Raw genomic sequence first — 12,843 nt, 5'->3', positions numbered from 1 at the left:
TTGTTTATGAATATAGACGTTTGATGATTTATCATCATGAAAGGCAAGGCTGTGTCAAAAGCAAGACTTGTGCAGATCTCTACACACTGGGGACCCACAGAGGCAGAGAACACTACCCTTTTACCCTGGGAGTCTGGGCCACAGCATATGTCTCTGGCAACAGGAGTTAACCGTCTGTAATAGTTCAGCCACAGGACCACCCAATTTCATGTTTGGAGATATTGTGTCTTTCTTTTAACTTTTATGTAAGTTTATAGCCAAAAAAATATGAGACTTTGGCAGTTTCTGAGGATGGTGTGACTATAAATTGGAGTTTTATTTCCAGGAGCAAGATTCAGAGCATTTATAGGGAACAAAGACCGTTTGTGTATATATGTGCACACATCATGTGATTTGCCTTCCAGATCTAATATTAGCTCCTATTGATGGCAATTTATTTGACTGCTGGGATTTAGGATGCTACTTTGAGGATCCTTTACTGTATGTAAATATTTCTTGAAAATATGCTGAGTTGATTGAAATGAAGTTTACAAGTTAATCTAATAGACATAAAATTAGAGAATGCATAGTTTTTTTCTACTACATGTGGACATGTCCAAAAATTGAGTATTCATCCAGAAAAAGAGTTGCAAAAAAAAAAAATGCCAGAGTTGATGTCTTATAGACAACATTCTCTTGTCTATATATAATGAAGTTACTAATCATTTATGAAAACATTAAAAGAAAAAACCTAAACCATATGTTTGGAAACTAACAACACTTCTGGATATGTTATACCTCAAAAAAAAAAAAAATGTAAGGAATCATTAAATACTTAAAATTGAATGACAGCTGAATCACTATATGTCAAAACCTGCACAATACAGCAAAAACAGTTTTTGAAAGCAGTAAAATGATATAGCAGAAATAAAAATAGAGAGGTCAAATACTGAACTCTGTTCTTTTTCTTATATTTTAACATAAAAAAGAAAATTACAAAGAGTAGAGCCATTTTTTTGTTCGTTTGTTTTTTAGTTTGGGGAAGGAGAGAATCTTAAGCAGGTTCCATGCCCAACATAGAGCCTGGCATACTGTTCAGTCTCATGGCCCTGAGACCAATAAAATTGCTACATCTTTAGTCAGAATGATCAAGAGTTGAACGCTTAACCAGCTGAGCCACTCACGCACCCCTACAGCAAATGTTTAATGAAATAAAACATAATAGGGGCACCTGGGTGGCTCAGTGGGTTAAGCTTCTGCCTTCGGCTCGGGTCATGATCTCAGGGTCCTGAGATAGAGCCCCATATCTGGCTCTCTGCTCAGCAGGGAGCCTGCTTCCTCCTCTCTCTCTCTGCCTGCTTGTAATCTCTCTCTCTCTTTGTCGAGTAAATAAATAAAATCTTTAAAAAAAAAAGAAAGAAAGAAAGAAAGAAAACATAATGGCAAGGATCAATTAAAAACAAAAGCTGGGTTTCTTTTTTTAAGAATAAAACTATAGACAAAACTCTTATAGGAAGTATGAGGAAAGAGAAAGTACAAATAAAAATATCAAGAATTAAAATAAAGACATAAATATGGGCATAGGAGATATTTAAATAATCAAGGGAATACTATGATATGCTTTTGTCAATACCTTTCTAAACACAGATGAAGTAACAATTTTTAATTGAACTTGACAAGATGATCCTAAAATTTATATGGAGTATAAAGGGCCTGGAATAACCTAGAAAGATTTGATAAATTTAAGTGAAGTTTAAAAAAAAAAAAAAACCTCTGTAAACAGTTACAAGACACGATAAACTGAGTCAAAACACAAGCCTTTGATTGGGGGAAGATATTTGCATGTAAATGGCAAGATTTAACAGCTTATTCAGATCAACAAGAAAAGGATAATCTAGTAGGGAAAAAAATGGACAAACAATATAAATGGACAGTTCATGAAAAAGGATACTTATCAATGGCCAGTAAATGTGAAAATTTGCTGTATCTCACCAATAATCAGTGAGCTCAAGCTCAGACACAATATAAATTCATAATTACCAGGTTTGCAAATGTGTGAAAGTCTGATTTTTCCAGGTGTTTTTAAGCAAGTGGGGAAAGGAGACCTCTCATACTTGTTGATATGTTTGATGGGAGTGTAAATTGGTACAACTACTTTGAAGAGCAATTAAGTAATTATAAGTAAAGTTGAAGATACTTATAATCCACTACTCTGAAATTGCTCTTCTAAGTTTACATTCTACAGAGGCACTAATATGTGTGTTTATGTGATCAGACATGGCAAAACTGGAAACTGAATAAAAGTCTATGGTAAGAGCTGCGGGAATAAACTATGGTATATTTATATGGTGGAGTGTTATGCCACAGGGAAATGGGAGCTATGCGACTCTACATGGATAAAACCTGAAAGTGCGGTGTGGGGCAGAAAAAGCTTTTGCAGCAAGACATATTGCATAGTATGCAAAACACCCAAAGCAGTACCATATATATATATTTTTTAAGATTTTATTTAGATAGAGATCACAAGTAGGCAGAGAGGAGGAAGCAGGCTCCCTGCTGAGCAGAGAGCCCCATACGGGGCTCTATCCCTGAGCTGAAGGCAGGGGCTTTAACCCACTGAGCCCCCCCAGGCACCCCAGTACCATATATTTTTATGGGTACAAACTGATAGAGTGTTCACATTTTAGAAACATAAATAAGAACAGTAAACACCAGCATTAGAATGGTGGTTACAAGTTACTTGAGAAGGGAAATAAATATGATTTTTATTTCGGATGAGTAGGGAGAAAAAAAGAGACTTCAGTTGTAAAGTTTCTGAAATAAGATTAACTCTTTTAAAAGTGTAGGGAGTTAGGTAGGTGCTACAATAGTCTCTGCATTTTCTGCATGTTTGAAGTATTAATAATTTTAAAAATTTGAACACCTAGGAAAACAGTAGAGAAAATTGGTAAAAGCAAAAGCTAGTTCTTTTGAAATGGTCAATAAAATTGCTACATCTTTAGCCAGAATGATCAGGAAAGGAAAGAAAGAAGACAGATCTTTTGCATCAGCAATCAAGTGACTTACTGCTGGTTCTACAGCTGTTAGTAGAACAATAGGAAAATATTGTGAAAAACTTTATTAAAGTAAATTTGACAACTTGTATGAAATGGACAGTTTTCTTATGATATGTAAATTACCAGAGTTCACTGAAGAAGAAATAGGCATAAACAAATTAAATGTGTACTTAAAGTCTTTCCATAAATACAACGCTTGGCTGAGCTGGCTCTCTCTACTTTTATTCAGCATTGTAGGTTCTACCCAGTGCAATAAGAAGGAAAGGAAAGGGCATTCATCTTACAAAGGAAGATACATGAAAGTCTGTGTAGAATATTCAGTAAAATCTACCTGAAAGCTACCAGAATAAGTGATTTTAACGTTTGTTGCAGATACAGGATCAAAATACAAAAAACCAAGTTCATTTTAATAGGCTAGCAGTAAACAGTTGGAAACTAAAAATAAATATGGTATTTGTAGTGGCATCAAAAGTGCGAAACACCTAGGGATAAATCTGAAAAAAATATAGGAAGAGCCTTTAAACTATAAAGCATTGCCAGCAGAAATCAGAGAACTAAATTAATAGATATATTTGTAAATGTAAATATATCATGGTTGTAGGTTGGAAGACTCAGATAATGATGTTATCAAATTGATCTATAGATTCAGTGGAATGCCAATCAAATTCTAATACACCATTTTATAGATATTAGCAAACTCATGTATATAGAGACCTAGAATAAACTAAACGACTTTATAAAGAAGGAAGTTAGAATAGTAACCTCCTGATTTCGGGACATTTTATAAAACCACAGTAATCAAGATACTTTAGTAATGGTGTAAAACTAGACAAACCAATGAAATCAAATCCAGAAATAGACCTACATATATGTGGACAACTGATTTTCAAAGTGATAATCTTTTCAACAAGCAGTACTTGAACAGTCGGTTATTATTCCATATGGTACCAAAGAAACCTCGCTTCATTCCAAACCTTGCACAGTATATATGATAATTTCCCAACATGTATCCTAGACCAAAGCTTAAAACATAAAACTGTAACCCTATTTTGACCATGGGTTAGATGGGCAAAGTTTTTTAGATATGGCACTAAAAGCATAACTTAATTTTAAAAATGATCAGTTGAATTTCATCCAAATTAAAAATTTCTATAAAAATACTCTTTAGGGAATGAATAGCCACATTCAGTAAGAAGATATTTGAAAATCATATCCCTGACAAAGGGACTTGTACTAGAATATATAAAGAACTCTGACAGGGGCGCCTGGGTGGCTCAGTGGGTTAAGCCGCTGCCTTCGGCTCAGGTCATGATCTCAGGGTCCTGGGATCGAGTCCCGCATCGGGCTCTCTGCTCAGCAGGGAGCCTGCTTCCCTCTCTCTCTCTCTCTGCCTGCCTCTCCATCTACTTGTGATTTCTCTCTGTCAAATAAATAAATAAAATCTTTAAAAAAAAAAAAAAAGAACTCTGACAATTCATTAATAAGAAAATAAAACATCCCCTCACCCCCAAAGGAAATGCACAAAATACTTCGGTGGTCACTGTGCCACAGCAGACGTAATGAAGACATGTGAGATGATGCTCAATTTGACTAGTCTTTGAGGAAATATAAATTAAAAACCACAGTGACATGCTTATGCACACTTTTTAGAATAGCTAAAAATGTAAAAGATTTGTCATTGTTGGTAAGAATGTGGAGGAACTGGTAGTTCCGTAGCCTGCTGGTTGGAATGAAAAATGATACAACCATTGTGGAAAAAAAACAATTTGGCATTGTCTTGAAAAGTTAAGCATATACCTACCATATGATCTAGCCATTCCACTTTTAGATACTTATCCAAAAAAAATGGAAGTTTATGTCCGTACAAAGGCTTGTACACCAGTGTTCATCTCAGCTTTCTTTGTAATAGGCAAAGTGAAAACAACCCAAATGTCCACCAACAGATGAATGGATAAATTGCGGTATATTCAGATTGTGTGTTCAGTGTGGGTATACTGCTCAGCAATAAAAAGAAATGACTGTTTGACACATGCTATAACATGGCTGCATTTAAAAATATATTGAGTGAGAAAAGGCAGACATACATATTATATCATACCATTTATATAAAATTTCAGGAAAGGCAAATGTTCACATATAGCAACACAAAACATCATTGGTTGGAAAGTTTGGGAGAGAGCCAGCAAGGAAAGGTTTCATAATTTCTTCTATAGAGATAGGAGGAAATTGGGGATAGTGGTGAATATGTTTATTATCTTGATTGTGATAATGATATTACGAGTGTGTATATTTGTCAAAACTTAGCGATACTATAAATACAGTGTGCACCATTTATTTTATGTCAGTGTTAGTCCAGTGAGTTTCTTTATGTAAAAAAAAATTTTTTTCCAGAGTCAGACTGTCTAGGTCCAAATATCAGGTCTTTCATTCATAGCTTAAGGCAAATTATTTAACTTATTTATGCCTGGTTTCTTTCTTTATAAAATGGAGCTAAGAATAATATCTTCCTTGTAAGAGTTATTGTAGAGCACTGAATGATATAATGCAGGTAAAATGTGAAACAGCTAGAAAGTATTCAATACACCTTGGGTTTTATCATCACTATTGACATTAATGTTGTTGAATTAAATTGACCACAGAGGGGAAAAAATCCCTTCTATTCCAGCTTCTTGAATACTTCTGGTGATGAGAATATCACTCCTTCATGAGATAGCCCATCCCATTGTTGGAGATTGGAAAAGTCATTGTGACTAATTTAGATTATTCAGTGAGAAGCCATCCTATATTCAGAGACTTAAACAGGAAGAAAGGGAAGAGGAAAGAGAAGAAGTTAGTTTCCACAACATAACAACTTACTCTAATACGTAACCACTTTTCCCATCTGGGAGTTTTTTCCCCAGAATTTTCCCACATGCTTCTATTTAAGCACTTTCCTTGTATTCTGCTCTCTGAGGAAATGGAAAACCTCTAGGCATCATGCGAAGTTAGGGAAAGTTTGAATTAGGTAATTTGTGGGGTTTTTCTAGTATTTGGTGACTGTAGTCATTTTACTGGAGGGGAAGAAAAAAGAATTGACCTTTGTGAGGTTGCGCACACAAACTCAGTGCATGCAGGACTGAGGAAGTACCACACTCATTGCTAAAGAAATTCCCAGACTTTCCTAAGGCCTTACACAGCCTGGTAGCCACAGGGATTAAAATTCCTAGAATTTAGGATCCAGGTTAAGCACACTCCTGCTCAGTTCAAGGACCCAATCTCATGATACTGTGAACCTTTAGCTCACAGGAATGCTGGAAAGCACTAGAAACTTCTGGAACTGTGAGGAGAGAATACCTCCTAGGGAAGTCTCAGCAGCGGCAGTCTGACTTTATGCCCTTGGCAGCCTCAGGAAAACCTGGAGCACCCAGCGCTCAGAGACAGCCATGATGACAGTTCACAGGTTCATGAGCAGTGCGTTGAAGGAGAAGAATAAGGGGGAAATTTCTACTTTAATTAAAAATGTACTGACTGTATTTGGTAGACTTTATTTCTTTAGTAAAGCATTGATATTCACAGTGTTGTATGAAATTTGGGACAGTGATTTTGTGTTTGATGTCAGGACTCCTCAGCTGAATCTTAGAGAACAGTGCACTAGAACCGGATCCTGATTTATCAAGAAAGGACATTTTTAAAAATTTTAATAATGAATTACCATAAAGATGTTCCTTTTTTTTTTTAAGATTTTATTTATTTATTTGACAGAGATCACAATTAGGCAGAGAGGCAAGCAGAGAGAGAGGAGGAAGCAGGCTCTCTGATGTGGGGCTTGATCCCAGGACCCTGGGACCATGACCTGAGCCAAAGGCAGAGGCTTTAACCCACTGAGCCACCCAGATGCCAAAGATGTTCCTTTTTGACTTGAGAGCTCATTCTGCATCACTACTCAAAGGGGAATAAAACAAATGAAAATAAGGTCAATCATTTTGTTAGATTCTAGCCAATTATATACATTATTGAAAAGGAAGTAGATTAAACTTACAGAACCTAAAATATTCTACATTTTTGTCTGTGGATAACTAAGAACTCGTCGTATTTTGTTGGGTTTCTAAAGCAAAAATCAGAAAAGAAATGTAAAAGTAAAACTAATGTACAGCAAATGCCTTATGAACTTTATGAATTGGGACAGAGGCTAGAGTAAGCTTTCTTTGGTGGGTAAAAGAAAGAGGAATACTTTGGTAATGCAAACTCTAGATTAATTGGAAAGAAAAATACGAATATTCATGAGAAGTATTTTTGGAGTGGGAAAAGGAGAGAAGATAGCATTTTTAGAATAAGAGTATAAAATAGTACTGTTTTGCAGAGAATTTATATTAGTTGATTCAAGGGTGCCCAGTTTTTCCCAGTAAGTAACTGAAAATGGTTTCTTCGTTTCTTGCCATGAAAACGTCGTGGTGGTGACTCCTGACAGAGATGGGATTGGGTCACTTCTAGGTGCTCTGTGCTGCTCTTAGTTCTTCCACTTTTTATAAGCAGGTATGGTTTGCTGTTACTTCAGAATCAGGAAGCCATTGACTGTAGGTGAAGAACTGAAGAGCAGATGTGTCTCATGAACCCTTTGTTGTTTACAGATTTAAATGTTGGTTTCTCTTTTGGCATTCTCTTTGGCATTCTTTTGGCATTCTCATTTGGCATAATATGGAGAAATGTTTAAAAAAAAAAAAAAAAAAAGACCTCCAAACCATGAGTTCTTATCTCTGCAGGTTCGACTTATTGGTGATGTTTGTTTTCTTTTTTATAAGGCTTTTTACATACTGGATATATTCTAACCAAGAAATATATTTTAAGATTGGAGAAATAAGGAGGTATCTGGCTGGCTCAGTTGGTAGAGCACATGACTGGTTTTTGTTTTTTTGGTAAAGATTTTATTCATCTATTTGACAGCGAGAGAGAGAATACAAGCAGGGGGAGTGGGAGAGGGAGGAGCAGGCTCCCCGCTGAGTAGGGAGCCTGATGCAAGTCTGGATTGCAGGATCCTGGGATCATGACCTGAGCCAAAGGCAGATGCTTCAGGACTGAGTCACCCAGGTGCCCTGAGCACATGACTCTTGATCTTGGGGTTGAGAGTTTGAGCCCCATGTTGGGTGTGGAAATTAGTTAAAAATAAAAATAATCTTAGAAGAAAAAAATGAAGAAATAACATTCTGGAAAAAAAAGTTAAGATTTTATTTATTTGAGAGGGAGAGGCAGAGGGGGGAGATAGCATGAGCAGTGGGTGGGGAGGGGCAGAGGGAGAGGGAGAAGCAGCTCCTCACTGAGCAGAGAGCCCAATGCGGGACTCCATCCCAGGACCCTGGGATCATGACCTGAGCCAAAGGCCGATGCTTAATGGACTGAACCCCCCAGGTGCCCCTGAGAATTATTTTTTAAATGAAATGTTATGATAAATGTTTCAGCTAGAGTAGTTTTTCATTTCTGTCCTTTTATACTTTTTAGGTTAATGAGAAGTTGCTCAGTTACCCTATTTTATACAGGCATACCTCATTTTATTGCTGTTCACTTTGTTGTGCCTCACAGATGCTGCACTATATACATACTGAGGTTTGTGGTAACTGTTAAGCAAGTCTGTTGGCTCTATGCCACTTTTCTAAAAGCATTTGCTCACTTTGTGTTTCTGTCATGTTTTGGTAATTCTCACAATATTTCAAACTTTTTTATTACCATATTTGTTATGGTGATCTGTGATCAGGGAGCTTTGATGTTACTGTTGTAATTGTTTTGGGCTGCCACAAACCACACTCATAAAAGACAGTGAACGTAGTGGACAGACATTATGTGTTCTGACTGTTCCACTGTCTGGCTGTTCCCCATCTGGCTCAGAGAGGCTTTCCTATTGCCTGAGACACAAAATATTGATTAGGCCAGTTAATAACCTTACAGTGGCCTCTGAGTGTTCAGGTAAGAAAGAGTCCCATGTCTTTCATTTTAAATCAAAAGCTAAAAACAACTGAGAGCCTTCATGGAGAAGGCACATGTCGAAAGCCGGGGCGGGACCAAATCCTAGGGCGCTTCATAAAATGAGCCAGACTGTGAATGCAAAGAAAAGTTCTTGACTACTGCAGTGAACACCCAACTGATAAGAAAACAAAACAGTCTTACTGCTGCTAGGGATATCCAAGTTTGAGTGGTCTGGACAGCTCAAACCAGCCACAGCATTCCCTTAAGCCAAAGCCTAATCCAGAGCAAAGCCCTAACTTTTCTCAGTTCTGTGAAGGCGGAGAGAGGTGAGGAAGCTGCAGAAGAGGAGCTGGAAGCCAGCAGAGGCTGGTTCATGTGGTTTTAGGAAAGAAGCTGTCTCCGTAACACAGAAGTTCAAGGTGAAGCAGCAGGTGCTAATAGAGAAGGAGCTGCAACAAGTCAGCAGAAAGTCTAGCTAAGATAATTAATGAGCGGCAACACCAAACAGTGGATTTTCAGTGTAGATGAAACAGCCTTCTGTTGGAAGAAGATACTATCTACAACTTTCAAAGCTAGAGAGGAGAAGTCAGTGCTTGGCTTCCAAAGCTTCAAAGGACAAGCCAGCTTGTCAGGGGCTCATGTAGCTGGTGACTTCATTGCCATGCAGCAAATCCTTGGACTCAAGAATTCTGCTACCTTTACTCTGTCTGTGCTCTGTAAATGGAACAGCAAAGCCTGTATGACAGCACATCTGTTTACAACATGGTTTACGGAATATTTTAAGCCTACTGTTTGAGACCTACTGCTTAGAAAAAAAGAGTCACTGAAAGCTCAGGTGATGGTTAGCATTTTTTAGCAATAATTTTTATATTAAGGTGTGTACATTGTTATTTTAGATATAACGCTTTGGACACTTAACAGACTAGAGTGTATACGTAGCCTTTAGGAAATCAAAAATTCATTTGACTCACTTTATTGCAATATTTGCATTATGGCAGTGGCAGAACCAAAGTCACAGTCTCTTTGATGTATGCCTGTATACTATATGTTTCTTTCCTCTGAAATGTTTGGCAGCTCCAGCAAGAAGCAGCTGTTCATTTTAAACAGGAACTCTGAACAGCTAACTTTCCAACAAACTTTGTTATAGATGTTTTGCACAATTGAAAGAGCATACCAATTTCAAAGAATAAATAATTTACTCTGTCTTGTTCTCTGTGTGGTTAAACAGCCATCAGATGCCAGAGGCCTACTCTCATGAGTATAATTTTTATACTATGATGTTACTTTCACACCCAGGTTTGCTTAAGTTCCATCTTCCTCCAAACCAATCATCATTAAGCATTTTCTCTGTGCTAGGAAGCTGAATAGAATTTTTTCTTGTTTTGAAGTACTTGGGAATTTCAAAGATGTTTTACATAGAATTCATACAGAGCTTGCTTTATTTACATTGTTACATCATGTTTCTGTGACAGAACAGAAAGTATATTTGATTAGCCTTTTTCTTAAAGAATAGAAAGAAAAATAACTTTAAACTGTTTATGATTCAGAGGAATATTTTAGGGTTCTCCAAAGAAACAGTAGGATGTATAGATATATGTAAACAGTGATCATGGAGGCTTAGTGAGTCCAGAATCTGCTAAGTAGGTCAGGAGCTAGAGACAGAGGGAAGCCAGGGCTGCAGATGAAGTCCAAAGGCAGTTTTCTGGAAAATCTCCTCTTGCTTGGAGAGGCTGGTCTTTTTGTGTGTGCCTTCACCTGGTTGGTTGAGGCCCACCCACATTATGGAGGGCAGTCTGCTTTTCTGAGAGTAAGGCCTATTTAAATGTTAATCTCAACTACGAACACCCTCCACGTTGACACATTAACTGTCACAGGGACTATTTTAATGTTGAAATTTTAAGTTGTTCTTCCTGCTTACTTGTTCTTACTCAGTACTGCCCTTGGACCTAAGCAAGGAAGGCCCTACTTTGCTTTGGCCTTCATCAGTTATATCCATCCTCACAAGGCAAGACCAAAGGACCAAAGCTGTGCCTTCATCAGGAGCCAAGCACCCGATTCCATACCACCCTCTAGCTACTCAGAATCCTGGTATTCTTTGTCCAAATAGCTGCAGGTGTGTTTCCAGGGTCTTATGGGCATCTCCCCAAGTCCATGCTCATTCCTTTGTGAATGGTGTACTCACTGTTACTTCTTTAGGGACCACTGGGAGGCTCTTCAGAGGTAGGGAGTACATAGATATATGGGCTGGAGCTGGAGCCTGCGGATGGGACCTAAGTGCTGCAGGATGAGAGCCATGTGCCTTTTTTCCTTACTTGGCTGTATTCAGGCCGTCTCGGGTGTCTAGAATGCTAAACGAGGGCTTCCAAGTCATTACAAAAGTACATTTCTCAAGATAGGAAGATGGACCTTACTCTAAACTCTACTCATCACTTTTCTTAGCTTGGTTTATAACTCTTAAGTATTCACATGTATGGTATGCAGTCTTCCATTTTGTACCTTTGCACCAGACCTCAAAGGTTGGAAGCAGATCTTTCCTATTGTGGGCAAGCAAAATGAGAGAATTAAAAGTTGATTAATCAGTTTGAATCTCATATGTGTCATAAAATCAGGGTAGTGGTTTCCTGAGGAGAGAAAACATTATGACTGGGGAAGGGCCTGGCCTGTTCCATTTCTCAACTTGGGTGGTGATTAGTAGATGTTTATTCTTGGGCTTTGTGCATTCCTCTCCATGGATGAGGGATCTCTAAATTAAAAGTTTAAAAAATGTATTGTTTTTAATTAGGGAAAAAAACCCTGGTATCTCAGAAAAGCCTTTCTTTCAAACTTGTCTGTCACAGATTATACTACATTTGTTCTAAAAATCTTGGCCCAGTCATGGAAATAAACAGAAAAATTAATTTAAATGCTCTAGATGGCAGCTAAATAAATTGTGTGTGTGTGTGTGTGTGTGTGTGTGTGTGTGTGTGTGTGTGTAGGGTGTGTGTTGGATTTTTGTCTTCTAGTCCTCAGCCAGGGAGGCAACGGAAAGAAAACCTCCCTGTCCTCTTTGCATTCTCAGTATCCCATGGGTTAATGAAAAAAATATTTTTAAGCATGCTTTTTTTATTTGACTCAAAGTCTGTGGTTTGTTTATCCAAAAGAAGCAATGATAATTAAAGGCAAAGAGGAGTACTTACTTTTCTCAGGTTCTAGTTTGTTCTGTAGTTTCATGAAAAAAAACAAAAAACAATGTGGATGTGATATCCACATCCAGATACTCATAACAAGGGTCTCTTCTCTGCTTTTATCTTTCAGGTGTCATCATCACCAAATAAGGGAAGTAAAGAAGAAGGTATGGCTTTTGGTTCTTGAAGAGCCTGCATGTATAAATTTGATTATAGTGGGGGAAAACCAGAAAAAGTATAATAGGTTATTTTAAACATTATATAAACCAAGTAAAATACTTTTTAAAATAGTCATTAAATTTTTCAGATGAAATCAATTTTTTTCTAATTTCAGAAAATGAGAAGGAGCAAATCTATTACTTTTAGGCTAGAAAATAGTTTGTGTCAGTGACTTTTTTGGTGAAGTACTGAGAGGTTTCAGGTAGTTCTAATAAAAATTTTTTTTTTTAAGATTTTATTTTTTTATTTGACAGACAGAGATCACAAGTAGGCAGAGAGGCAGGCAGTGAGAGAAGAGGAAGCAGGCTCTCTGCAGAGCAGGGAGCCCAATGCAGGACTCGATCCCAGGACTCTGGGATCATGACCTGAGCCGAAGGCAGAGGCCTTAACCCACTGAGCCACCCAGGCGCCCAGTTCTGATAAATTTAATGGACTCCATATATCTGTATTTGGGAGATTTTTCTTTATTATCTAACCATTTTAAAGAATCA

At 37.5% G+C, this 12,843-nt stretch overlaps 1 protein-coding gene across 2 annotated transcripts in view; it reads left to right on the top strand.

Annotated features, from left to right (window-relative positions):
• Nucleotides 1-12,843, top strand: part of PPA2 (inorganic pyrophosphatase 2) — an 87,192-nt gene that overhangs the window by 73,401 nt on the left and 948 nt on the right. For both annotated transcript variants that reach the window (XM_032333059.1, XM_032333058.1), the window contains one exon: nucleotides 12,264-12,300. In XM_032333059.1, coding sequence (XP_032188950.1) covers nucleotides 12,264-12,300 — 37 coding nt within the window. The remainder of the gene's footprint in view (nucleotides 1-12,263; nucleotides 12,301-12,843) is intronic.

The sequence above is a fragment of the Mustela erminea genome, chromosome 2 (assembly GCF_009829155.1).
Source record: "Mustela erminea isolate mMusErm1 chromosome 2, mMusErm1.Pri, whole genome shotgun sequence".
NCBI classification, from domain to species: domain Eukaryota; kingdom Metazoa; phylum Chordata; class Mammalia; order Carnivora; family Mustelidae; genus Mustela; species Mustela erminea.
Note: the sequence above shows the minus strand (reverse complement) of the source record. Positions and strands in the feature narration are given on the sequence as shown.